The sequence below is a fragment of the Saimiri boliviensis genome, chromosome 1, assembly GCF_048565385.1.
Source record: "Saimiri boliviensis isolate mSaiBol1 chromosome 1, mSaiBol1.pri, whole genome shotgun sequence".
Classification (NCBI taxonomy): Eukaryota; Metazoa; Chordata; class Mammalia; order Primates; family Cebidae; genus Saimiri; species Saimiri boliviensis.
Window position 1 is genome coordinate 27,227,719 of NC_133449.1, and position 27,160 is coordinate 27,254,878.

Genomic DNA, 27,160 nt, shown 5'->3' on the forward strand with positions numbered 1-27,160 from the left:
CTGATTGGAAGGCCAGAAGGATGTAGAAAATAAAAGACTTGAGAAGGTAAAACACTTCATGGAGCTTAAAGGTTTGAGGTTTAGTGATTCTGAAATGGTCTGACTGGAGGGTAGAGGTGGGGTGGGCAGGGTAAAGGAAACTAGGGATGGCTGGAAAGCTAGGAATCATGGGGCTGAACACTACGAGAAATCAGTTTGGGAGACGGAATGAATCAGGAGCCTAATACTTGCATATTCCTGGGATACTTGATCTGCAATCTCATTGGTCTCATGCAGGAATCGAGCTTTTGCAACTTGGCCCAAAGCAGAAAAGCACCTACAGCATGGAAGCAAAGACATTAATAGTAATATTATTACAGAATCATCATTAATTCATTGGTTCAGCAAATACAAATTGATGTGCACCTATGATGAGCCAGGCAGTGTGCTTGTCACTGGAGAAACGTAGGAGAAAAGGGAAGGTGAGGGCCTTACTCTCACAGAATGTGCATTCTAGTGGAGACAAATAATTAGTAAAAGTGGAGATAATAAAAAATAAAGTAAAGTAGGGTGGGCAGGGTGGCTCACGCCTGTAATCCCAGCACTTTGGGAGGCTGAGGCGGGTGGATCAGAAGGTCAGGAGATCGAGACCATTCTGGCTAATATGGTGAAACCTTGTCTCTACTAAAAATACAAAAAATTAGCCAGGTGTGGTGGCATGCACCTGTAATCTCAGCTACTCAGGAGGCTGAGGCTGGAAAATTGCTTGATCTTGGGAGGCAGACGTTGCAGTGGGAGAGACTGCCCCACTGCACTCCAGCCTGGGTGACAGAGCGAGACTCTGTCTTAAAAATAAAATAAAATAAAATAATGTAATATTATAGATCAAGCTTGTTCAACTCATGGCCCAAGATGGCCTTGAATGTGGCCCAATATAAATTCATAAACTTTCTTAAAATATGAGATTTTTTTTGTGATTTTTTTTTTTTTTTTTTTTTTGAGACGGAGTTTTGCTCTTGTTACCCAGGCTGGAGTGCAATGGCGCGATCTCGGCTCACCGCAACCTCCGCCTCCTGGGCTCAGGCAATTCTCCTGCCTCAGCCTCCTGGGTAGCTGGGATTACAGGCACACGCCACCATGCCCAGCTAGTTTTTTGTATTTTTAGTAGAGACGGGGTTTCACCATGTTGACCAGATGGTCTCGATCTATTGACCTCGTGATCCACCCGCCTCGGCCTCCCAAAGTGCTGGGATTACAGGCTTGAGCCACCGTGCCCGGCGATTTTTTTAAGCTATTATCAGTGTTAGTGTATTTTATGTGTGGCCCAAGATAATTCTTCTTCCAATGTGGCCCAGGGAAGCCAAAAGATTGGGCACCTCTGTTATAGATAAGTGATTGAAGGGGCCACTTAATCTGGTAGTTGGAGAAGGTCTCCCTGATGAACTGATTTGAGCTGAAACCCGAATACAAGAAAAAGCCAGTCATGGCAGGATAAACAAGTCATTCCTAACAGGGAACAGCTAGTGTAAAGGCCCTAGAGCAGGTATGAGATTGGCATGCTCACAGAGCCTGAAGGAGGCCAGTGTGGTTGGAGACTAATGGGCAAGTAGGGGCTGGCATGAGAAGGAAGCAGAGGCCAAAAACCTTCAGGGCTAAGGCCGCACAAGGAGTTTGGTGTTTATACCAAGTAAAAGAGTAAGCTATTGGAAGCTTCCAGTCATGAAAAAGACACAATCTATGTTTAAAAAAAATGATCTCAGCTGCTCTGAAATGAACAGATGGTAGGGGTACAAGAAACAGTATCAGTAAGACTAATTAAGAGGCTGTACAATATTGCAGGTGGGAGAGGGCAGTGGTCTGCACTAGGATGGAGACATCAGGATGTGTTTTGAAGAGAGTCCTTAGGACTTGCTGATAATCTATCTACATGTGGGAAGTATGGGGAAAATAGGATCAAGGATGATTCCCACCTGGCAGCAGGTGATATTTATTGAGCACTTTGCATAGATTCTCTCATCACTCCTTCTCTACCAATATCCTTACTATCTTCTTTATCATCATATGAGGCAAATACTATTATCCCTATTCTACAGAGAGAAAATAAAGAAGCCAAGGTTTGGAAAGGTCAAATAACCTCTCTAAGGTTATACAAGTTGGTAATTAGAACCAAGATTTGAACTCAAGGAGTCTGGAGTCCCAAGTTTGTCCTATTAACTATACTCCTAAACTAAACCTGGATTATACACATATGCATGGGTTGAAGGCTATGATTAGTAAAACATGTTAAGGGGAACCTAGTTACAAGAAGGGGCAGTAAAAATAATAGAAGATATACTCTTGTTTTATCACCTTTTTTTTTTTTTTTTTTTGAGACGGAGTTTCGCTCTTGTTACCCAGGCTGGAGTGCAATGGCGCGATCTCGGCTCACCGCCACCTCCGCCTCCTGGGTTCAGGCAATTCTCCTGCCTCAGCCTCCTGAGTAGCTGGGATTACAGGCACGCACCACCATGCCCAGCTAATTTTTTGTATTTTTAGTAGAGACAGGGTTTCACCATGTTGACCAGGATGGTCTCGATCTCTTGACCTTGTGATCCACCCGCCTCGGCCTCCCAAAGTGCTGGGATTACAGGCTTGAGCCACCGCGCCCGGCCTATCACCTTTTTTTTTTTGGAGATAAGGTCTTGCTGTGTCACCCAGGCTGGAATGCAGTGGTATGACCTCAGCTCACTGCAACCTTTGCCTCCCGGGTTTAAGCAATTCCTGTGCCTCTCAGCCTCCTGAGTAGCTGGGACCACAGGTGCACACCACCATGCCTGGCTAATTTTTGTATTTTTAGTAGAGCTGAGGTTTCACCCATTTTGGCCAGTCTGGTCTTGAACTCCTAGCCTCAAGTGATCTGCCCACCTTGGCCTCCCAAAGTGCTAGGAGTATAGGCATTAACCACCATGCCTGGCCAATACATACCCTTATAATCTAGGATGGGAGCGTGTTTGGAATATTGTAATGCAGAAAGGCTCTATGTTATTCGCTGGCAGTGGGAAGGGAAGCAGTGCCTTAACACTGGGTTGGAGCAGCCCGCAGGGAAAACACTCATGTGATCATCCCTTCTAGCTGCCCGGACCTCTGTTCTACACCTCACCTCTCTGCAATGTGTAGTTGCCTTGCCTCTAGCGCCAGTTTACTCAAGGTTTTCCACATTGCCTCTGTTTCTGGGGTCATTTCCAGAGTCTCTAAGAAGGCTGTTGCCCTGGAAAGGGAAGGAAGCAAAGCAAAAGGAATGAGGGACGAGTCAGGAAGATGCAGCAGAAGACTGGTGATGGGGCAAGGGAAGGGGGAAGGGCCATTTTTGTCTCATCTTCTCCCAGGATCACTGGATCCTTATCGGTTTTGGGCAGTTTTACACCCCGCCCCAGGTCCTCCCCTCTCAGAATCAGACTCTCCCCCGACCTCAATGGTTATTGTCCAGCCTCTCACCGGGTGTAGTTGCCATCATCAATGGCTGTTCCAAACTCGATGAGGCCTTCATCTAGTGCGTAGGCAACAGCAGTCACACCTTCCATCACCATCACCTCGGTCTTTCCCCCGCCCCGCTCCAGACCTATAACATCACCCTGTAAAAGGTCATCCCCCACCCCACCCCAATTTCAGGTTAGTTTCCACTGAATCAATTGTAGAATAGAACCACCATCATCCAACCCAGTGCTCAAGAGTCACAGCAGCCCTGATTTTCCTAACATTTTAGTTTCTCTCAAGCATAAAAAAATATTTATAGCAATATCCTTGGGTTAAAGTATACCCCTAACTATGACTGCACCAATTGCTGGAGATACAACGTGTGGCATCCACTTCTGCTTTTTCCAGCAGTACCATAAGAGTAGCTATTCTTAAGGGTTCTCTTTACAACTTGAACCTGAAACGTACTTTTTAATGCATTGCTTGGGCTTACTTGAAGAAATCACTAAGAACGTTCCTTACTCATATCCTACCCTTCTCTCTCAAAAAAAGACAGAAAGAAAAAGGTCAATAAGCGAAATCCTGAGCAAGAAAAACAGGAAAGTGAGCAAATGGGAAAGGTACAGTTGTCCTAAATGCAAATGGAGTGTCAGGAGAATAAACTGCAGGCCCTCCAGCAGGATGGGGAGGCTGAATTTGAGAATCCTTAATTAAACCTGGGACCCACTCTTTAGTAAAGGGAACAAAAGTAATGGTTACAGATCATTAATATGTCTGATTCCTGCCGAAGAAAGACCGAACCATCACTGGAGGAGAACATATCCATCTTAGGCCCTCAGGATTCCAAAAGAATACATTCAAAGTAACTTGAGCTCACAATTAAAAACAAACAAACAAACAAGAAAACAAACTACTAGGAAAGAGTAAATAATAACTAAAAACAACAGTTTTAGACCTTCAAGAATTTCAGATATTAAAAATAGCCATTAAAGGCTGGGCTCGGTGGCTCATACCTGTAATCCCAAGCACTCTGTGAGACTAAGATGGGAGGGTCACTTGAGCTCAGGAGTTCAAGATCAGCCTGGACAACATAGCGAGACCTCATCTCTACTGAAAAAAAAAATTAGCTTGGTGTCATCGCATGTGCTTGTAACCCCATCTACTCAGGAGGCTGAGGTGAGAGGATCACTTGAGCCCAGGATTTTGAGCCTGCAGTGAGCTGTGATGATGCTACTGCACAGCCTGGATGACAGAGTGAGACCTTGTTTTTTCTTTTAAAGCCCAGTTATGGAATATAAAATTATTATTTATTAAATACCTAAATACCTTAAAAGATGAAATGAAAAATTAAGCAAGGAATAAGAAATTATCTATTCAAGGAATAAGAAATTATCCATATGGCCAGGCAGTCTGGAGAAATAATAAAACAGAAAAACTTAATGTTTGAAGTAAAAAACTCAATGTTTAAATAGCAGATTAGACAATGATGAAAAGCAAATTAATGAATCGAAACAGATCTAAAGAAATTACCCAGAGGCCAGATGCAGTGGCTCATGACTATAATCCTAGCACTTTGGCAGGCTGAGGCAGGAGGCTTCCTTGAGCCCAGGAGTTTGAGACCAGCCGGGGAAACATAGTGAGAACATGTCTTTACAGAAAATTGGAAAAAAAAAAAAAAAAAAAGCTGGGCATGGTGTCACATGCCTGTAGTCCCAGCTACTCAGGAGGCTGAGATAGGAGGATAGCTTGAGTCCAGGAGGTTGAGGCTGCAGTGAGCCAAGATCATGCCACTGCACTCCAGCATGGGGCAATAGAGTGATATTCTGTCTCAAACAAACAAACAAACAAACAAACAAAAAATTATCCAGAATGGAGCATGGAGCAGGAAGAAAGAAACTATGAAAGATAAGTTAAAAATGCAAAACAAGAAATCTAACATTTGCTTAACTAGAGAGCTGATGAAGAGTCTAGAGAATGGCTCAGGAGAAGCAATGTTCAAAGAGATGACTAGGAAACTTCCAAGAATGATGAAAATATGTGTATTCATAAACACAGGAACACAGTCTATACTAAGCAGGATAAATGTGAAAATTTTATATCTAGACACATTGTGGTGAAACTTCAAAACACCTGAGAAAAAGAGAATTTTTTTTTTTTTTTCTGAGACAGGGTCTCATTCTTTCACTCAGGCTGGAGCATAGTGGTACAACTTTGGCTTACTGCAATCTCTGCCTCCAGGTTCAAGTGACTCTCATGCCTCAGCCTCCTGAGTAGGTGAGATTACAGACACATACCACCATGCCTGGCTAATTTTTTGTTATTTTTAGCAGAGACAGGGTTTCTTTATGTCAGCCAGGCTGTTCTCAAGCTCCTAGCTTCCAGTGATCTACTCAACTCAGCCTCCCAAAGTGCTGGAATTACAGGCATGAGCCACTATGCCCAGCTATAAAAAAGACTTCAAAAGGAACCAAAGGGAAAAAAAAACCAGATCACCTGTACAGAAATAGCTGCTGTTAAATTTCTCAGAACAGCAATGGAAGTCAATCAATGAGACAATATTTACAAATTAAGAAGAATTAACTGTCAATCTAGAACTGGGTATTGAGTCCAAGCATCTTTTTAGAATAAAGGCTAAATAAAAACATTTTCAGATAATCAAAAACTGAGAATTTACATCTTTCACTGAAGAAACTTCTAAATGAGACTGGCGCCGTGGCTCACGTCTATAATTCTGGCACTTTGGGAGACTAAGTGGGGGTGGATCACTTGAGGTCGGGAGTTTGAGACCAGCCTGGCCAACATGGTGAAACCCATCTGTACTAAACAGACAAAAATTAGCCGGGGGTGGTGGCGCATGCCTGTAATCCCTGCTACCTGAGAGGCTGAGGTGGGAGAACCTCTTGAACCTGGGAGGTGGAGGTTGCACTGAGCCAAGATCGTGCCACTGCACTCCAGCCTGGGCAACAGAGTGAGACCCTGTCTTGAAAAACAAAAAGCAAAAACAAAAAACTTCTCAATAATATTCTCCAGGAAGAAGAAAAGTCATTCCAGAGGGAAGACTGGTATTGCAAGAAGAAAAGGTAAACAAAGGAACTGGTACCATGATGATAAATCGAAATGAATTCTGTCTTATAAAATAACCAGGCAGGGCGTGGTGGCTCATGACTGTAATCCCAGCACTTTGGGAGGTCAAGGCAGGTTGATCACCTAAGGTCAGGAGTTTGAGACCAGGCTGACCAACATGGTGAAACCCATCTCTACTAAAAATACAAAAATTAGCCAGGTGTCGGGGCGGGCACCTGTAATCCCAGCTACTTGGAAGGCTGAGGCAGGGGAATCACTTGAGCCCGGGAGGTAGAGGTTGCAGTGAGTAGAGATCACACCATTGCACTCCAGCTTGGGTGACAGAGCAAGACTGTCTCAAAAAAAAAAAAAAAAAAAAAAAAAAGAAAGAAAGTTAAAGTCTTTTAAAGTCCTTGTATTGTTTGCAGGGGAGGGGGTTGTTAGATGCTGATAAACTTTAGACTTCGTTCATTTAAGTAAATGTTAACCTTTCAAGGTAACTTCTACAGAAATGGGAGATACAACTTTCAAACCCAAAATGTGAGAAAAAAGATGTTTAAAGAAAGGACAAAATTAGCTGGACATAGTGGCATGCACCTATAGTCCTAGCCATGCAGGAAGCTGAGGCAGGGGGATTGCTTGAGCCTAGGAGGTTGAGACTGCAGTGAGTATGGTTGTACCCCTGCACTCCAGCCTGGGAGACGGAGTGAGACCCTGTCTCAGAAAAAAGAAGAGAGAGAGAAAAAAACAGGGAGGAAGAGAGAAAAAAAACAGGGAGAAAGAGAGAGAAGAAAAGAGAAGGAGGAGAAAGAGAGAAAGGAAAGACAGAGAAAGAGAGAAAGAAAGAAAAGAAATAAATTTTAGACCTTAATCAGTCTAAAATGAGGTAAACAGGAGATAAGAAGAGGTATGGAAGAGGACAAAAAGAAAGCATCGCGTGTTCCACCCACACACCACCAGTCATCCTAGCCTAGCACAGGAGCCTGCCTCTCTTGTTTTCTCTGGCTCCTCCCAGATATTCCAACTACTGGGTAAGTGTGATATGGTAGGATAGGAGAGATCTGATCTGTAACCTGAGGAAAAAAGTAACTGTGAAAGGCTTATAACACAGAATCAGTACAGAAGGAGATGACATTAGAACTGCCCCTCCTATCAGGGATCTTCCAGCCATAGGGATCTCCATATTATGACCTGGGGAATTCCCAGGGCCACTATAATGAGCCCATATTCCAAGGGTCTATTGTAATGTCAGGAATCTGAAAAAGGATGGTCCTGGGGGCTGGTCCATAAGTCTAAGCTTCATTTGCCAATTCTATCACAGAGATTGAGGGTGGCTGACACAGAAAACAAGTAGCCTTCAGAGTCTCCTTGTGGCTCTAATTAATCAGCTCAACACCACATCTGAGCGCCCCTAGTGTCCAACATACCCTAATAGTGAACATGGTGACTCTCTCAGGTGCCTCAATGTTGTACCACACACACAGGCTGTTGCGGTTCTGAGCTACCAGCACATCACTTCCTGGGACCCACTGCACGTAGGAGCAGAAGTTGAGGATCATTGTCTTAGAGCAGCTCTCAATATCATACAGATGCAACTGAAGAAAGAAGAGGCAGATAGCACAATTAGAAGCGCATGTGGGGTTGTCTCTTGCTTTTGACTATTTCCCTAACGGTGAGATGTGGTGAGCTAACCCACCACTCAGGTTCATGCTGCATTTCAAAGCTCACTGACCTGCTGTCTGCTAAGGTGGTATATCCTAACTCTGGTCAAGTAAGAGATGACCCACAGAACAAAGATCTACATCCCGGGAATTTTAAGTTAGGTGAAGGTCAGACTTTCCTCCTTGGAAGAACTCTGGGCTAGAGTTACCAGCTTGGATTACAAATGGCAGGCCACTAGAAATATTAAATGATCCAGAAATTTGTGATATGGCTTTTACTGACATGGAAAATCACCAGGTTGTCTCTTTGACCTGAGGTTGAACACTGGTGCAACTATACTGGGATGAGAATCAATGAGGGATGAAGAGGCTGCCCTCCAGCCAGTTCACGCCATCGGGTCAGTGTGGCTGAAAAGCACTGGACAGCAGGTCTAGGTGAAGGTCAGCTAGGCATGAGGAGGAGGAATGCAGGGTTAAGGAAGTTTCATGAGGGCACCGACTGAATAGAGAGACCAACTCCCAAACTCCCCTCGACTTTGTTGCCATAATACAATTGCCTCTGAGGTAATATAGGATTGCCAGGTGCGGTGGCTCCTGCCTGTAATCTCAGCACTTTGGGAGGCTGAGGCAGGCAGATCACCTCAGGTCAGGAGTTCAAGACCAGCCTGGCCAACATGATGAAACCCTGTCTCTACTAAAAATACAAAAATTAGCTAGGTGTGGTGGCACGCGCCTAGAGTCCCAGCTACTGGGGAGGCTGTGGCAGGAGAATCACTTGAACCTGGGAGGCAGAGGCTGCGAGCTGAGATCATACCACTGCACTCTATCCTGGGTAACAGAGTAAGACTCTGTCTCTAAAAAACAGAGGTAATAATGGATGGGTTTTGGTATCAGGTACAGAGAAGGCTGATTGAAGAATCAACATTCTGCTATGTGCCTTCTGCTATGCTGATGACACAGCAAAGAAATTATGCCCATCCTGCCTGCCTCAGTCCCTGGTGGCAGCTTGTCTCACACCCTCTATGGGCCAGCCAATGCCTAAGGCCTTAGTAACTCTTCTCACACGAAGTTTCCGGTCCCTGAAGAGGAGCTTGTGTCCAGTCTCATTAAGTTCCAGCCAATCCACGCGGCTCTCATGGCTGACGGTGCCAATGTTGTAGCCACCAATCAGATCAACTATAGAATAAAAGAGACAGGTTAACATGAGAGATTGCACAGATGTACATAGTGTGGCCAACACACGTAATTTTGCTAGGATGCCTAGGGAGCTGGGTCTCTTTTAGAATTGTACAGGTTTTGTTTAACTATGTTGTAACTCAAAAGGTCCAGACTTACTAAGAAATGTCATTACTCTCTGGGACTTACAGAGTTACCTCAGAGCAGATTAGAACTATTGATCAAGTGGCTGCTACTACTCACAGAATCCCCTCTAAGGCAGCACTGAGCACTGAGCCTCAGCCTCCCGAGTAGCTGGGATTACAGGCATGCACCACCATGGCCAGCTAATTTTTGTATTTTTAGTAGAGACAGGGTTTCACCATGTTGGCCAGGATGGTCTCGACCTCTTGATCTCATGATCTGCCTGTGATCCCCCTTGGCCTCCCAATGTGCTGGGATTACAGGCATGAGCCACTGTACCTGGCCCATCTTTGTATTTTTAGCAGAGACAGGGTTTCACCAAGTCGATCAGGCTGATCTTGAACTCCTGACCTCAGGTGATCCGCCCGCCTTGGCCTCCCAAAGTACTGGGATTATAGGCATGAGCCACCATGCACGGCCTTGAACTCTGTCATTTTACATACATTAAAGTGAGACCTACAGAGTGAAGTTGCATGTCCAAGTTCTCACAACCCATTATTGCTGCTGGAATCTTAGGCCTCTTGATCTACATTATTGTTTTCATTATAGATCCCTACATTTCTGAGCTCAGAAACCTGATGTGAAATATAATATCCATGAAACGTACAAGTATTTTAAGAATAGCTCATATGTATATGAAAACTTGATTTATGACAGAGATTACATTACAAATTAGTGGGTGAAGAATGGACTTTCAACAATTGGTTAAACATATGGAAAATAAAATAAAATTAGATCCCTACCCACATTATACATAAAAACAAATTCCATGGGAAAAGCAAAATTTTTAAAATGTTAAAATACAGGAGGGAATAGGAAAGAATTTCTTAAATAACACCTGAAAAATCAAAAAAAAATTTTTTTTTTTTTAAGAGACGGAGTTGCTTATCACCCAGGCTGGTGTGCAGTGGCACAATCTCGGCTCACTGCAACCTATGCCTCCTGGGTTCAAGCGATTCTTCCACCTCAGCCTCCCAAGTAGCTGATATTACAGGCACCTTCCACAATGCCCAGCTAATTTTTGTATTTTTAGTAGAGACAGGGTTTCACCATGTTGGCCAGGCTGGTCTCAAACTCCTGACCGCAGATGACCTGCCCGCCTTGGCCTCCCAAAGTGCTCGGATTATAGGCGTAAGCCACCATGCCTGGCCTCAAACTATTTTTTTTTTTTTTTTTGAGACATAGAGTTTTGCTCGTTACCCAGGCTGGAGTGCAATGGCGCGATCTCGGCTCACCGCAACCTCCGCCTCCTGGGTTCAGGCAATTCTCCTGCCTCAGCCTCCTGAGTAGCTGGGATTATGCGCCACCATGCCCAGCTACTTTTTTGTATTTTTAGTAGAGACGGGGTTTCACCATGTTGACCAGGATGGTCTCGATCTCTTGACCTTGTGATCCACCCGCCTAGGCCTCCCAAAGTGCTGGGATTACAGGCTTGAGCCACCACACCTGGTCCTCAAACTATTTTTTTTTAAGTGATAAAATAGACTATTTTAAAGTGAAAATGTCTGAACAGTAAAAGATGCCCAAAAGGAGAGAAAAGATAAGCCACAAGCTGAGGCAAAAATATCTGCAATGCAAATGACCACCAAAGTCTATACAAGCATATGGAAATAACTCCTTCAAATCAATCAGGAAGACACATTCTGATTTTAAAAATGGGTAAGAGACAGGATCTATAAATTTACAGATGAAAAAATACAAATGGTCAATGTTAAATACAAAATTAATATATGAGATTTAATTTAATATATATCATGTTTAAACCAAATTATGAAGTCAGGCAATTTCAAAGTATTACAGAAGATGTCTGACAATAGAAACTAACTGCTGGAGGGAATATAAATTGGTATAACTTCTTTGGAGAACAATGTGGAAATATTTAGTGAAGTTGAAGACCCAGCTTCTCTATGATTTAGCAATTCCATTCTAGGTATGGAACTTAGAGAACTGAATCATTGTAACAGTGAAAAATCAGCAACTTAAATGCCCATCAACAAGAGAAAAGATATAAAATGATTCAAGGTAAATATAATAAAATGTCAGGATCTGACAGAACTGGGTATGGATAAACAAGTGATAATATGTTTTTTTTGCTTTTTGGAGACTGAGTCTTGCTCTTTCGCCAGGCTGGAGTGCAGTGGCACAATCTTGGGTCACTGCAACCTCTGCCTCCTAAGTTCAAGCCATTCTTCTGCCTCAGCCTCCTGAGTAGCTGGGACCACAGGTGCATGCCACCATGCCCGGCTAATTTTTGTATTTTTAGTAGAGACGGGGTTTCACCATGTTGGCCAGGATGGTCTCGACATCTTGACTTCATGATCCACTCACCTCAGCCTCCCAAAGTGCTGGGATTCCAGGTGTGAGCCACTGCACCCAGCCTGCTTTTTTTTTTTTTTAAGACTCAGTCTCGCTCTTGTCCGCCAGGCTGGAGTGCAATGGCGTGATCTCAGCTCACTGCAACCTCTGTCTCCCAGGTTCAAGTGATTCTCCTGCCTCAGCCTCCCAAGTAGCTGGGATTACAGGCACCTGCCAGCACACCTGGCTAATTTTTGTATTTTTAGTAGAGATGGGGTTTCATCATGTTGGCCAGGCTGATCTCGAACTCCTGACCTCAGGTGATCCACCAGCCTTGGCATCCCAAAGTGCTGGGATTAGAGGTGTGAGCCACTGCATGCGGCCAATAATATCTTTTTTTTGTTTTTATGAGACGGAGTCTCGATATGTTGCCAGGTGCCAGGCTGGAGTGCAGTGGCGCGATCTCAGCTCACTGCAATCTCCGCCTCCCGGGTTCAAGCAATTCTCCTGCCTCAGCCTCCTGAGTAGCTGGGACTATAGGCGCACACCATCACGCCCAGCTAATTTTTGTATTTTTAGTAGAGACGGGGTTTCACCATGTTAGCCAGGATGGTCTCATCTCTTGACCTCATGATCCACCTGCCTCGGCCTCCCAAAGCGCTGGGATTACAGGCGTGAGCCACTGTGCCCAGCCAATAATATCTTTTTTTTAAAAAAAATTGATTTTATTAATGGCATAAATCATTGGTATTGTAGTAAAAAAAAATTGATTTTAAGTGGAAAGCTTCATAAATTTGTGTGTCATCCTTGCATGGGGCCATGCTAATGTTCTCTTTGTCATTCCAATTTTAATATATGTGCTGCCAAAGAAAGCAAAATTTCATTATTATTAATAGCTAACACTTATTAAGTGCTTACCATGTACTGGGCACAATAAATGTATTTCATATGAAGTAGGTACTGTTTTTATCCCTATTTTTTGGATGAGGAAATTGGGATATAGAAAGATGAAGTAACTTCCTAAGATCACACAGGTAGAGAAGTGGGATGGTTTGACTCCAGAGCCCCATTCTTTTTTTTTTTTAATTTAATTTTTAAAAATAAAGACAGGGTCTCACCATGTTGCCTAGGCTTTTCGCAAACTCCTGAGCTCAAGTAACCCTCCTGTCTGAGCCTCTGGAAGCACTGGGATTATAGGCATGAGCCACTGTGCCTGGCTCAGAGCCCTATTTTCAACAGCTACATTGTATAGGTAATGCTATTCTCTATACTATTTTTATGCTTGAAACATTTTATGATAAAAATATTAACATATAAGATTTATAAATGTGAATATTTGTGAAATGCAAATAAAGTTTCTATCATTATTCGTTACTAATGATAAACTAACAAAAAATAAGACCTTCCGGTTCTAACAGTTTATGATTCTATGAACTCTAAACAGGAAAATTCATAAATTTAATGGGTCTTCTCTACTGCTCACAATTTGCCAACCCTAAGATATATGTCTAGAGAATATTAATAATTATATGGACCTTTGGGTTTTTTTTTGCTTTTGTCTTTAAGAGATAAGGTCTTACTCCATCATCTAGGCTGGAGTGCAATGGCACATTCACGGCAGCCTTGAACTACTGGGCTCAAATGATTCTCCTGCCTTGTGCTTCCAAAGTGCTGGGATTACAAGCATGAGCAACTGCGCCTGGCCTGCACCTTTGTGTTTATATCTAGATATCTAGGTACAGATGCACACATATTGACTTAAACATTTCATATATCCACTGTACGTGTGGGGTTACTATTTACCTGGTGCTTCTCAGATTCCTGCATTCCCTGCTGAACACAATCCTGTGGTATAAAAGTGTGATATAAACATCTATTTTGTTATTAAAATTATGAGAGTCTCACTCACCTATAGCAACAGTCTTAATATCAACAAGATAGGCCAATTTCTTATTATCTTCTGTTCCTCGCTGACACCTCTCATTAATACGAACACTGAAACATGAACGGTGAGGTAAGGCAAAATGGGCTTAGGTAGTTGGGATGTTTATTAAAGGCTCTGAAGTACCACATGGGATGAAGCTTTTATTGATTTATTTGGTTGCCCCAGCTGGAGTGCAGTGGTGTGATCACGGCTCACTACAGCCATGATCTTGACTTCCCAGGCTCCAGGTGATTCTCCCACCTCAGCCTCCTCAGTAGCTGGGACTACAGGTGTGTGCCAACACGCCTGGATAATTTTTTGTATTTTTAGTAGAGAGGGGGTTTCACCATGTTGCCCAGGCTGGTCTTGAACTCCTGGACTCAAGTAATCTGCTTGCCTCAGCCTCCCGAAGTGCTGGGATTATAGGCGTGAGCCACCATGCCTGGCTGAAGCTTTTAGGTTAACTGGAAGACACAGAATTTAAGAGTCCAAAAGGAATTCTTTTGGGTTTCAGGGATTCAGAGAATCTTGTAAGGTTACCTGATGAGATGGGGGTTCATGAATTCAGTGCGTACAGAACCCAAAGTGTCATTATTCCCATATTCCACCAGGGTTAGCTCTCCGGCATTGAAGATCATGCATACCTGGGAAAAATGGAGTTGTTATATGGTGGAAAGGCTACATGAAGAAAAAGAGATGTGGGAGGTATACTGTCAGTTCAAGGTGACTCCCACTTTTCTCCTGTTCTCCAACCTTGCCAATTTCATCCTCCCGTTTTTTTATCTGCTGTTTCACTATCCCTTGCAACTTGCCATCTTTATGACACAGAAGCTAGAAGGAGGCTTATGGAGATGGTGATGGTGAATGAAGCTCTACTTACATTCTCATTTTCAAAGAAATACTTTTCATTGCCACCAGATCCCTGCCAGGCTATCTGTAAAGGAGAAGACTTAAGAAGCAATGTGGATAATTACTCAAGACAATGCCAAAAGAATGACAGGTTGGGAAGCAGAAAGATCATAGTTAGGGAGTCTTTGGCACTACACAAAAGAGGTACTGTATCAGAATTTGCTCTGGTCCCTGAGAGGAACCAGAGAGACGTTTCTGAGAGACAGCATCAAAACAGTCCAAAGATGGTGATTCATACTCTGGAATTATAAACCTCCTGGGTCTCCTTCCCTGAAACAAGGTCCCCTATACCAGAATGTTGAACCTTCTCATGGAGATTTTACCGCTAGGGATTTTGGGTCTCCACAAGTTTTAAGCCAAGATATCCCATTCCCCACCCTACCTTCAATTTTGGTTCCTACCTCACTAAGGCGATTAGTGTTCAGGTCCCCCAGCAGCAGTGTGTCTGATGTGTGGGCCACCAAGTAACGTTCCTTTCCCAGGATTTTCACCTCTTCCACCTCATAGCCATAGTGCGACTTGAGCACCACTCGGGTTCCTGATGACAGGTTCTTCACAATCACCTTGGTAAAGGACAAGTCTGAGCCCCTTAGGCTTCCCCAGCCCAAAAGAAGGGTGAACAACCATGCCCTTTGCCCACCTCCACAGTCTAAACAAAGCTACTATCTTGTTCCTCCTTGGGCCTTGGATATTGTTGACAGTAATGATACCTTACATTTATATGGGGATTTACTACTTATGAAATGCTTTCCTATATTAGCTCTTTTGATGCTCATAATTTACATAATTCTGAAAGTTCCACTGGGTAAAACCAATCATTGTATGTTCTGATAGTCTTGGTACAAACCTTATGTATCACAGATCACAGTGTATGTATTGATCGACTGACTGACTGACAGGGTCTTGCTATGTTGCTTAGGCTGGCCTTGAACTCCTGGGTTCAGGCAATCCTCCTGCCTCCGCCTCCTGAGTAGCTAAGACTACAGGCATGTGTCACTGCATCTGGCTAATATTATTTTTTGATATGTCTGTGTCCTCTGTTATAATGATCTTGATCCAAGGGACAATGTCTTACAGATAATTATCTGTGAATTCCCAATGTCTAATACTGCTGACACATAGTAGAGAATTAATACATGTTTCTGGAAAGAACAAAAGAATGAAGAAACCAATGTATGATAAATGGAAGGACAGAGGTAGAAAAAAGAGAAAAGTGGGCTCAGGAACTCAGAAATTAGTTTGCAACATCAAATACGTGAGCTCAGGGGCCTTAAAACAACAGAGTTCACATTTATAATCCTGTTCATCAAATTGTCCAGTTGATAATGTGTAGACAGTAAAGTTTTAAACCAGGAAGGCGTATAAGTGGCAATCTCTGCACACCTTAAGCCCAGTGGTTAAAACTTTTTTTACAATAAGCTGCAGGAACCACAGCAGGAAAGATACCAGGGTGTTGCCCTGATATATTCTGTTGCCCAGAACAGCTCTTCCAGAGGGACAAAGATTAAATTTGATGCTATGGCTGTGGCCAGAAGGCAGGGAAATGTTAGATATGTATCAGGTGAATGAGCCTTGCAAGGTCTCGGTGCAGTAGGCTACCATCCTGCTTACCTGGCTAGGTCCCACATACGTCAGCTCAAACTTGTTCTTGTAAATGCTCCTTCGGAGGCAGCAGTCAAACTGTTCCACCCCACCACACAGTGTGCCCTAGAAGAGAAAGTGATAGCATAAAAGGTCACACATATAGTACACTGGCATGGGGAGAGTATCCACAGACATTCTCAGCACCTAGGTTCTAGAGTCCAGAGAATGGTTGGCAGTAAAAGAGCTGGAAGTTTTTAAAGTACCAAAAGGAAACCGGCTACAATCATTGGACTCAAGGGCACCACATATTAATGGGATAAAAGGGAGAAACTAGCCCTGCCTATACACAATTCTTTGTCCCTTTTGTGACCTCCAATAAAGTATGAATTTCTCCTTCCTGCCTTTAACCCCAGAATTTTAGGTTAGGGTCAAAAGGAAACAGGAGATTCTCTAGTGTCAGGGGAGAGTGCTTTAGGATAAGGCAGGATTTTTTTCTAGTTTGGTGAAAGTCACCAATCCAGAAAGGGATTACTAGTAACACACCACACAGAGCCGTGAGCCATCCCGCTTCCAGGCCAAGGCAGTGATGGTGTACAAATTGGCAATCTCCTTGGGCTTTGCCTCTTCCCAGATGCTTCTTTGAGGGCTCCAGTTGAACACCCGAAGCCTGAAATAAAGTATGTGGCTTTTAGAAGAGACTGAGGCTGAGCTGAAATGTGCAAATGGGCTGATAACCAAAGGAAATTAGTCTTGCTCTAACAGAAAAGAAAGGAAATAAAAAGAACACACAAGCTAGGCAGTCTAGCAGGAGAGGACACAGCGGTGCACAGGAAGTAAGCTGGGAAAATCAAGGCAAAACTAAAACAGAATAAGAGTGAGGGGAGCAGAAAAACAAAAAGATCAGTGCAGGTGAGAAAAATGAGCTATCAGGAGCAAAAAAATATGGAATAAGGAGATAAATGGTAGGAGGCAGTGAAGAAAGAACAGAACACCAGGAGACATAAGATTGAAGGGGATAGAAAGACAGGACTGACAAAGCTGGGGTTAAACACATGCCAGAGAAGTGATGAGACCTGGGACATGGCCGTTTATCTGCCGCTCCACCATTCATTCACTCATTCGCCAAACATCTGAGCATATCTTTAATATATACAGCATACAGATGCTAATCTAGGCACTGGAGATAAAAGGATGAATAATAAGCCCCCGTCTCAAGGACTCTGATTTAGCCAGATAGATGCAAACAACAAACTGTAATACGATGTGAGAAACTCTAAGCAGTATCAAAGCGGGCAATGGAAACAGATCATAGAGATGAATTCTGCTGTGGAAGCGCAGGGAGAGGCACAGAGACAAAACAAGAGCACAGGCCATCTGGAACTGCCTGCACACCCATGGATGGGGAGAACAGGACAAGGAAGGCGCATGAATTACAATCTGAGAATCTCTTTCAACAGACACTCGATTTTGGTCCAGTCTCCCACTCTGGCTTGGAATAATTTGGCTAAAGCATAAAGCAGGGAGTGTTCACAGGGAAAGTAGGCCGAAGATAAAACTGGAAAGGGGACTCACCTGTCATAGCTTCCTAGCACAACGGACTGGCCGCCAGGACTTGCTACAGCTGTGGTGAACTCCCGCTCCTGAGGGTCACGGCTATAATCAAAAGTTTGTAGCACGTGGCCTTCTTTTCCATAGGCTATAATCCTCCTGTCACAGCCTGCAGCCATGATGCTACTGGTTGCCCATGCCAAGGCATAGGGTGGACACGGGTGGTTAACCAACTTCCCCTAAGACAGACAGAAGTAGAGGGTTTCAATCAGTCTCTGAAGACTCCACCCCAGAAATAATTTATCACTCTCAATACCTGATACATTCACTCTGACCATCATACCCTGCAGAAGTCTTTCTCCCAACATTTTTCCATCCCAACACATCCTAACCCTGAACTCTTCACAAACTGTCACACACAGACACACACACACACACACACACACACACCCCTATACAGACGATTGTTGACCTTGTTCTCTAGAAAACCTCAAAATGCTTGTGTATTAGAAATTTTTAAAACGCACCTGGTAAAGCTCCTCTGAAAAGGAGATGTCCTACACGTTAACCAACACTGTCTAGGCCCACAAAGAGCACAGGGCTTCTTTTTTTAAGGAGGGTTAAATTTAATTATTATACAAGTAATTCTTTTTATTTTTTTATTTTGATGGAGTCTTGCTCTGTCACTCAGACTGGAGTGTAGTGGCATGATCTCAGCTCACTGCAACCTCCGCCTGCTAGGTTCAAGTGATTCTCCTGCCTCAGCCTCCTGAGTAGCTGGAATTCCAGGCACGGGCCACCACACCTGGCTAATTTTTGTATTTTTAGTAGAGTTGGGTTTCACCATTTTGGCCAGGCTGGTCTCAAACTCCTGATCTCAGGTGATCCACCTGCCTTGCCTTCCCAAAGTGCTGGGATTACAGGAATGAGCCACCGTGCCTGATCTATACAAGTAATTCTTTTTTTTTTTGAGATGGAGTTGCGCTCCTGTTGCCCAGGCTGGAGTGCAATGGCTTGATATTGGCTCACTGTAACCTCTGCCTCCCGGGTTCAAGCGATTTTCCTGCCTCAGCCTCCCAAATAGCTGTGATTACAGGCATGTACTACCATGCCGGTTAATTTTTTGTATTTAGTAGAGACAGGGTTTCACCTTGTAAGTCAGTCTGGTCTCAAACTCCTGACCTCAGGTGATCCACCCGTGTTGGCCTCCCAAAGTGCTGGGATTACAGGCATGTGCCACTGTGCCCAGCCTACAAGTAATTCTTAATGTAAATGATTCAAATACATCAGTATATAGAGTAAAACATGAAAGTTTCCTTTTTATCTCCCATCTTTTTCCTTTCCCCTCTCCAGAGGAAATAGTTAACTTTTTTCTATAAATTTACATACATAAATACATATATATATGTAATATATATGTATATTTTATGTAAATAGGAATAATTTTCACTTTTTATTCCCCTAAGAATTTTTATTTCCCTTTGTTCCAAGGTCCCTTGCACCTGAATCATCCCTTCTATTTTTTTTTTTTTTTGAGACAAGGTCTTGTTCTGTCACTAAGGCTGTAGTGTAGTGGTGCTATTTCAGCTCACTGCAGCCTCAACCTCCTGGGCTCAAGTGATCCTCCCACTCTAGCTTCCGGAGTAGCTGGGACTACAGGCCCATGCCACAATGCCCAACTAATTTTTTTTTTTTTTTTTGGTAGTGACAGGGTTTCACCGTGTTGCCCAGGCCAGTCTCAAACTCCTGGACTCAAGTGATCCACCCACGTCAGCCCCACGACATTCTTTATTCATACCTGTGACTCTCCAGAGCCTTCATCATCAAAGAAATACCTAACAATGGTACCATCTGCATGACCAGAGAGAATACCTTTCCCAGAGTAACTGAAAAAGGAGAAAGGAGAGAAAAACAGGAAAAGATTATTCTATCTCACCAAGAAAGCCCCTTTCTCTGTTGAACACAGCCCTGTCTGTGGTTCCTGCCACCAGTTCTCCTGCCCTTCCTCCTATGGTCTTGCAGTCCAGACTTCCCCACAGCGCTTTCCTAACACTTCTAGACTCTTGTGATATTACTCCTCTTTACTCACTTTGTTGTCAGGGACACCACATAAGATTCTGTCCCATAGATGGTAGAGGATTTATTAGTTTTGGTGTTTGCTAAACGAACCTGAAAATGGAAAAATGGACACAAGTATTGTTAGGTTATTTTAAATTTAACCAGGCCATAAGAAAAAAAAGGAAAAATTATCACACAAAATTGGTCCCTATGCATTCTCCCCAGTATATAACTTGATACTAAGAAACAGAATGAACCATATTCCTCTCTCCAGAGCCATTTTCCCTACCACCCCCTCTATTGTATTTCCCTCTTTTACCTTCCCTTCAGCCAGTCCAAAGACAATGATGTACTCTGCCGGCCACTGCAGACAAGTGACAGCACTCTGCATGAAAGGAAATGATGAAACTGCTTTGCTTTGTGTCCATTCAAGTCAACTGTGTGGGCCAGCACATTTATAACAACTTGAACACCCCACCACACACCACCACCTCAATCCCCTATAGGGAAGGGACACAACAGGGCTCTGAGGAAGAAAGCAGGTAACCATGAGCAACCACGAAACACCGTCCTTAGAGTAGGAAAAGTCTAGATTCAGATGTTAGAAATGCAACTCCCACATTTCTACTATATATACTATACAAATATATCTACATATATATAAGTAGATATATTGATAAATGTTTGCTCATCCTAAGCTTCCAGGGACTGGTCTGAACTTTACCGTCTGGATGAACTTGTTGCAGATGACTTTCTTGTCACCCCTGCCAAACAAAAGGAGGGGAAGCATATTTAAAACCACTTCCATAAACAAATGGCCAAACATGACGCTGAGGGAAGAGAAGAAAGAGCAGATTTCTTCCTCGCCCACTAGTGTTTCTGACTACTCTGTAGGAGCCCTGAAAGGAGGCATATGAGGGAGCCTAGGTAGCTTCGGAGCAGTAACAAAGATGCAACATCCCTCTGGGCTTCCAGGATCTCACAGGGCCTCCTGTTGACCTCAGACTGATTCCTCCAGGGATGGGATTGCAGAACATGTGGGACAGGCGAAGGTAGAAAAGCAGCAATAGACTCCAGAGAGTGCCTTCAGTACCCAAGCTTGGCTTCTCATCCTCTCCATCTCCCCTCCCCAGAGAGGCACTTCTCTTGCCTTTCCCGTCTTTCCTGGGCCATCCCATCTCCCAGTCTCTGTCCTCACCAATCTTCTCCAATCTTGTAGACATAGATGATGTTGTCAGTCTGTCCTATGGCAATTTTAGTGGAATCAGGAGAAAAAGCCATGCCCTTCACCATATAGCTCTTCCTGCCATACTAAAAGTTAAAAAAAAGAAAAAAAGAAAAAGCAGTAATGAGTATACATGAAAGAGAAAAGAGAAAAAAGAAAAAAAGGTACATGTGTGCTCCTAAGGGGGCTTGAGGATTTATACTGAGAAAAAGGTGGGCTACACCATTTCCTATGCCTATGGCTAGGAGGCAGACTAGGTCTTCCAGGTTTGTATGACCCTATCAGTAGGTTAAGGTACACGTGAATACACTCTTTACCTTCATGTCAGCTGGTTTGGTGGAGAATTTATCTCTCCGTTCTCCATGTTCATCATACAGCAATACCACTCGGTCCACTGTGCAGACAGCAAATTTGGCATTGTTCTGGGACCATGCCATGCAAGTCACCTTTGCAGCTCCATCCTGCAGAGGCAAAGGGGTAAAAACAAATCCATGTGCTGGTCTAGAATGCCAAAAGCATTTCGAGCTCCATTAATTCTAGTGTAATTCTGGTCCATTTTCTTCCTGTCATGGTCCTCTTCTCAAAATAAAGAGGTGCCTGTGGCCCATCCTGGTCTCCAAGGCCTTCAGATCCTAGACTGTGAGAATTGTGTGCTTCTAGAGACTCATATGCAAATGTACTAAGAGGCAGTGTGCTAAGTCAACTGTATCAATGAATCGCTGCAATGCCTCCTCATTCCCTTAGAGGCCAGGTCTGCTACTGAAATAAATTCAATTTGTCTGATAAGTTTTGATCTGTAGCCATTCATTCAATTAATATTTTTTGAGCACTTTATTGATCAAGGCACTTGGCCAGGGGCTGAGAGAGAGACAAAAAGAAAAACACAGATTTTGCCTCCAGGTCTAATAAGACGGTGCAAAATAGGAAAAGTCCCATTAAAGTATGTATAAAGTGCTGTAATAGTTTGAAGAAGGTTGAGATAATTTTATGCTTAAATAACCAAAATTAAGCTTTGAAGAATGAATGCAGTTGAGAGGAAATTATCTGAGATGGGAGGAATGGCAATGAACAAAGCCAAGTTCTGGACAAGAAACACGAATTTAGTTTATTTAAAACTATTATACCTTATAAATAATAGAATAGAAGGGGTAAGACAGGAAAAACAGGCCAGCTCAGGAAGAGTCTTTAAAGGAGTTTGGGCTTATTTGGCAGGAAAGGGAGAGACAGTGAGAGCTCAGGATAGGGGGAGTAAAATAATTAGAGCTGAGACTCAGGATAAACAATGCCACTTATTTTTCCTCTTACCTACCCACTTCACAGAAACCCAAGTTAGAAGTTACCTCCAGGTCAATTATTCTGACCAGACTTGACCCTTCCAACACTAGCTCTGCTCTTGTATGGTTCTGCTACAAAGGGTTTCCTTCCTTGAAATCAAAACATTTATTCTGCTTTTCTTCTGTTCCAATTGTTTTTTTTTAATTACTTGGACACTAGAGTTCTTGCTTAAAACATTGACACTTCTCACTCCAAACTCACCTATCTCCAAAGTCAGAAGTAAAAAGGCTCTTTTCTCCCAAATCCTCAAACCAGAAAATAGCCACACCACCATCACTATCACCCTCTAACTTCATTACATTAGGTTAGAAAGGCTAAGCGCTCCTCATCAACTTCTGCTGATCCTCCTGCTTCATCGCTTTGCCCAATCCTGGGCATTCAGCCCTACTTGCATCATGACATCACCTTAAATTTTTCCATTAGGGCAAACAAGGGACAGCTTGCTGAGCAATGAGCACAGGTCTTTTTTTTTTTTTTTTTTTTCTCCAGCTAAGGAAAAAGCACAACTCTCTTTTGTTCTAATTTCCTTCTTTTTTTTTTTTTTTTTTTTTTTGAGATGGAGTCTTGCTCTGTTCCCCAGGCTGGAGTGCACTGTCACAGGCTCAGCTAACTGCAGCCTCTGTTTTCTGGGTTCAAGCAATCCTTCTGCCTCAGCCTCCCAAGTAGCTGGGACTACAGGTGTGCACCACCACGCCCACTTAATATTTTGGTATTTTTTGGTAGAGACAGGGTATCACCATATTGTCCAGGCTGGTCTTGAACTCCTGACCTCAAGTAATCCACGAGCCTTGTACTCCCAAAGTGCTGGGATTACAAGCACAAGCCACTGTGCCTGGCCTGTGTTCTAATTTCCTTCTATTGTCCAAATGCCATTCCCTCTGTGAAGCCTTCCTGATTCCCATAATCAATTAATTCTCTGTTCTCTACAATATGTACCTCAGTAGATTGTTTTATTAAGTGAGGTACAAAATAAAATAAGAGCTTGCCTTTAATAAGCACTTACCATAGAATAAGCATTTTGATAAGTGCCAGACAAGCATAGTTTCATTTTACCTCATAACACTGAGGTAGATGCTACATTTATCCCCCTTTTACAGATAGAGGATTAGAAGCCCAAAAAGATTAATTTGCCCAAGTTCACATACACAGTTTGTGAGTGGTAGACACATGATTTAATTAATTATTTAATTCATTAGTTTTTTGCAACAGAGTCTCACTCTGTCACCCAGGCTGGAGTGCAGTGGTGCAGTCTTGGTTCACTGCAATCTCTGCCTCCTGGGTTCAAGCGATTCTTCTGCTTCAGCTTCCCGAGTAGCTGGGATTACAGGCATGCACCACCACGCTCAGCTAATTTTTGCATTGTTAGTAGAGGCAGGGGTTCATCATGTTGGCCAGGCTGGTCTTGAACTCCTGACCTCAGGTGATCCGCTTGCCTCGGCCTCCTAAAGTGCTAGGATTACAGGCATGAGCCACTGTGTCTAGCCAAGAACCATGATTTAAATCCATGTATGTGTAAATCCATAAACCACAATCCCAATTTCTTTACTTAAGATGCCCTGGTACATATTATGCAATCAATTATGGAACATCTTATTTATTCTTGAGACAGAGTCTTGCTCTGTCACCCAGGCTGGAGTGCAGTGGTGTGATCACGGCTCACTGCAGTCTTGACCTCAGTTCAGGAGACTTTCCCACCTCAGTAGTTGGGCCTACAGGTGCTCGCTGCAACATGTGGCTAATTTTAAACTTTTTTGTAGAGGTCTTGGACTCCTGGGCTCAAGTGATCCTCCCATCTTGTCTTCCCAAATTGCTGGGATTACAGGTGTGAGCCACTGTACCTGGCCAGACATCTTTGTCTAGCTTTGTATTATTCTGCCCTTTGAATTTTGAATGTCCTTTCTATTGTCTAGCAATTTTTCACACTGCTTTTCAGTTTAAAATGCTCTTTTGGGTATATTACTCTATCTTACTCTTCCCCAAGTCCCCTAAAGTTGCTATTAGTACTCATGTTTTACAAATGAAGAAGCTGGTGAGTGCTCAGAAACATTGTATAATAAAGGCTAAAGTTAGAGATATCAGGTCATTTGCTTAAAGATGTGGTGGCCAGCCTGGGCAACATGGGGAAATCCCATCTCTCCGAAAATAATAATAATAAATAAATAAATAAATAAATAATTACCCGGGCATGATATCACATGTCTGTAATCCCAGCTACTCAGGAGGCTGAGGTAGGAGAATCGCTTGAACCCGAGAGGCGGAGGTTGCAGTGAGATCGCGCCACTGCACTCCAGCCTGGGCGACAGGGCAAGACTCTGTCTCAAATAAATAAATACCATAAATTAGTGGCGGATCTGAAATAAGGAAAAGGTAAGAAATTTTAAAAAGAAAATTAGAAAGTATGGTGGAGCTACAACTTAAATTCTGGTGTGCTAACTCCAAAGCTCACCCTTTCTTCACCCTGTTCCAGGGCTCCTCCCCTAGGGCCCTGCCTCTCCTCAGTGGAGGAGATTAGATCTCTACCATCAGTATACACCGCTCGGTCTTTGCACTCCCGCTTCACGGCTTGCACCTAAGGCGCTTATTTAATTATGGGTGGGTGTATACTCGCTGCTTACACGTGCACCTCTCCCTGTAATACGAGCCTCCTGAAGGCAGGGGCAGTAAGTCCGGTGGTTTGGAATTCCTTCGAGCGCCAGCACGGGGCCGGGGCCTGTACACAACTGATGTGAATGAAATGTAAGGAAAGTTTAGCGCTGCATCTCACCTCCTGAACTGTATCGACAGGACAAGGCCTGGATCATCGATACATCCTTTACAGCCTTCTGCACACAGTAGGAGCTCAACAACATTAAACTTCAGTTTCCCCACCTTTCTCGGAACATAAAGCTAAAGGGGGAGGGACGGGCACGCAACTCCTCACCTGAGGGCTCAGCAGGGTCCTCAGGTGCTTCAACTGCATGATGCACACCTGTCTCTCAGGTGCTACCAGACAGCGACAACTCCCGTGGTTACCTGGACAACCCGCCACGCAGCCGCAGCGACAGCCGCTGACGCTTACGCGACCGGAGCGCAACACGCGTCGCAAGGTTACACGTAGCTTTGCGGCGTAGCAAACAGAACGTGCGCATGCGCGGTGAGATCTGGGGCGGGCCCTTGAGAGGGATTGATGAATGCTCTTCTTGACCAATCCTGTTGCGCATGCAAACCCTAACTCAAGCCCCGCCCACAAGCCTTCAGCCAGGACTTCGCCCACAAGTCCTACGTCATCGCGGTTCGTCTAGCTCTTTGTCATACCTGACTGTTGCGGAGTGCACTCTTTTAATCCTCACGGCCCTAGAGAAAAGCAGGGCAGTTGGTATTATAGTTCTTTTGCAGTTGACGGAATTGTACCCAAATAGATTACATGACTTGCACGGGATCGCAAGGCTAATAACGATAGCTAATGATGAATACCCAGTATGTGTCTGCCAGGTACTGTGCAAAGTGTTATACATGCATTTGTGTCATTTAATCCCGAAACCACCTTTTGAAGGGGATAACGTTATTAGTTTCATTTTACATAACAGGAGACTCAGGGCACTGGCTCAAACTAACAGTCAGCAAAGGACTTGGAACTGGGATTCAACCCAGAGTTGGTAGCTTTAAACACCTTTTATGTTCCTTCTCGGCTCCTAGCTCGCTCTCTCCGTGCTATGATACTATACCCTGTGACACTCCCATCCCAATAAATGGCGATATTTATTCTCAGAATCTGAGAGATGAATGTTTTCGAACCAGCTGCCAGAGAAATGTAAGGTACCCTACTTCCAAATTGGGTAATGGTGGGTTAAAGACTGCTGTTTACATTGGGATGCTTTTATGGTTCAGTTTTGAGGGCAGGCCAGACTTGGCTCACCTGATAGTTGTCTTGTGATACCTGGGGTTGGAGGTTGGTTAAGTAGAAAAGATACTGACTTGTTGATCTTTGTTTGGATTGGAGTTCCTTTCCGAATTTTTGGCCTATATTCTAACATACCAGAGATATTGAAACGCAGAAAAGGAGTTACTCAGAAGCCTGCTCTGAAATGATCCAAAGCTGGGAAGATCTGTGCCTCTCCAGAAAGTGTAGCATATGCTCTCTAGAGAGACTGTGGGTCCAGAAGACTTCCCCGACAGTGGTTGCAAATGTCAACAGGTGTTTGTCTCATGGCCACCAACCATGAGACAAAAAACAGGAAAGAGTAGAGGACAGCCCCTATTTTCACAGGAAACAAGTAGGCCTCAGAGCTCAAATGATAATTCTTTTGACAGGGGAGTCCAAACCCCTCAGTTTTATTTTCAGAATCCTTCTCTGGATATGGTGGCAGAGCATGAAAATAAACTCATTTATGATTTACAGTTATTATTGACTTTGACTAAACAGAGACAGAGCAGAAAGGGAACGCAAAGGAGGGAGGAACAGACACAGGAACACATAGGATAGGAGCATGTGGCACCAGGAATCCATGAGTGTAGCTGTCCGTTCATTAGTCCCCAAGACACTGCTTGGGCCTTTTCTGACCGTTAACCCCGGGTTGATGGAGGGGTCAGAAGAATAAGTGGTGAGGAGCTGTGCTGTTGATGTAAGAAGTGAAGATAAAAAAGCTACTGCCCTCTCATATGACATGCCTTAGTCTCCAGTGGTGCTGGAACTTACATCTTTCTCTTATCTTTTCCCCATTCTCACCCAACAAAGCAACAAAATCTGGGGTTCTAGTTTTCTACACCTCTTCTTCCTGGTCCCTATCC

The 27,160-nt window shown here is 43.7% G+C and overlaps 1 protein-coding gene and 1 non-coding gene across 4 annotated transcripts in view; both read right to left on the reverse strand.

Annotated features, from left to right (window-relative positions):
- The window catches only part of IFT172 (intraflagellar transport 172), a 50,943-nt gene extending 25,436 nt beyond the window's left edge, over positions 1–25,507 (reverse strand). For all 3 annotated transcript variants that reach the window (XM_039474628.2, XM_039474623.2, XM_074395597.1), the window contains exons 1-19: positions 25,314–25,507; positions 21,376–21,519; positions 21,032–21,144; positions 20,558–20,597; positions 20,153–20,218; positions 19,865–19,944; positions 19,574–19,661; positions 17,800–18,014; positions 16,771–16,894; positions 16,255–16,350; positions 15,045–15,206; positions 14,615–14,668; positions 14,275–14,378; positions 13,720–13,805; positions 9,220–9,332; positions 7,923–8,090; positions 3,454–3,590; positions 3,119–3,226; positions 232–316 (exon numbers count right to left, since the gene is read on the reverse strand). In XM_039474628.2, the coding sequence (XP_039330562.1) occupies positions 232–316; positions 3,119–3,226; positions 3,454–3,590; positions 7,923–8,090; positions 9,220–9,332; positions 13,720–13,805; positions 14,275–14,378; positions 14,615–14,668; positions 15,045–15,206; positions 16,255–16,350; positions 16,771–16,894; positions 17,800–18,014; positions 19,574–19,661; positions 19,865–19,944; positions 20,153–20,218; positions 20,558–20,597; positions 21,032–21,144; positions 21,376–21,519; positions 25,314–25,352 (2,022 nt within the window). In that variant the 5' untranslated portion in view covers positions 25,353–25,507. The remainder of the gene's footprint in view (positions 1–231; positions 317–3,118; positions 3,227–3,453; positions 3,591–7,922; positions 8,091–9,219; positions 9,333–13,719; positions 13,806–14,274; positions 14,379–14,614; positions 14,669–15,044; positions 15,207–16,254; positions 16,351–16,770; positions 16,895–17,799; positions 18,015–19,573; positions 19,662–19,864; positions 19,945–20,152; positions 20,219–20,557; positions 20,598–21,031; positions 21,145–21,375; positions 21,520–25,313) is intronic.
- Positions 12,581–12,686, reverse strand: LOC120362137 (U6 spliceosomal RNA). The gene has a single exon (XR_005578129.1). It is a non-coding gene; the product is annotated as a U6 spliceosomal RNA (small nuclear RNA).
- Positions 25,508–27,160: the final 1,653 nt, after the last annotated feature.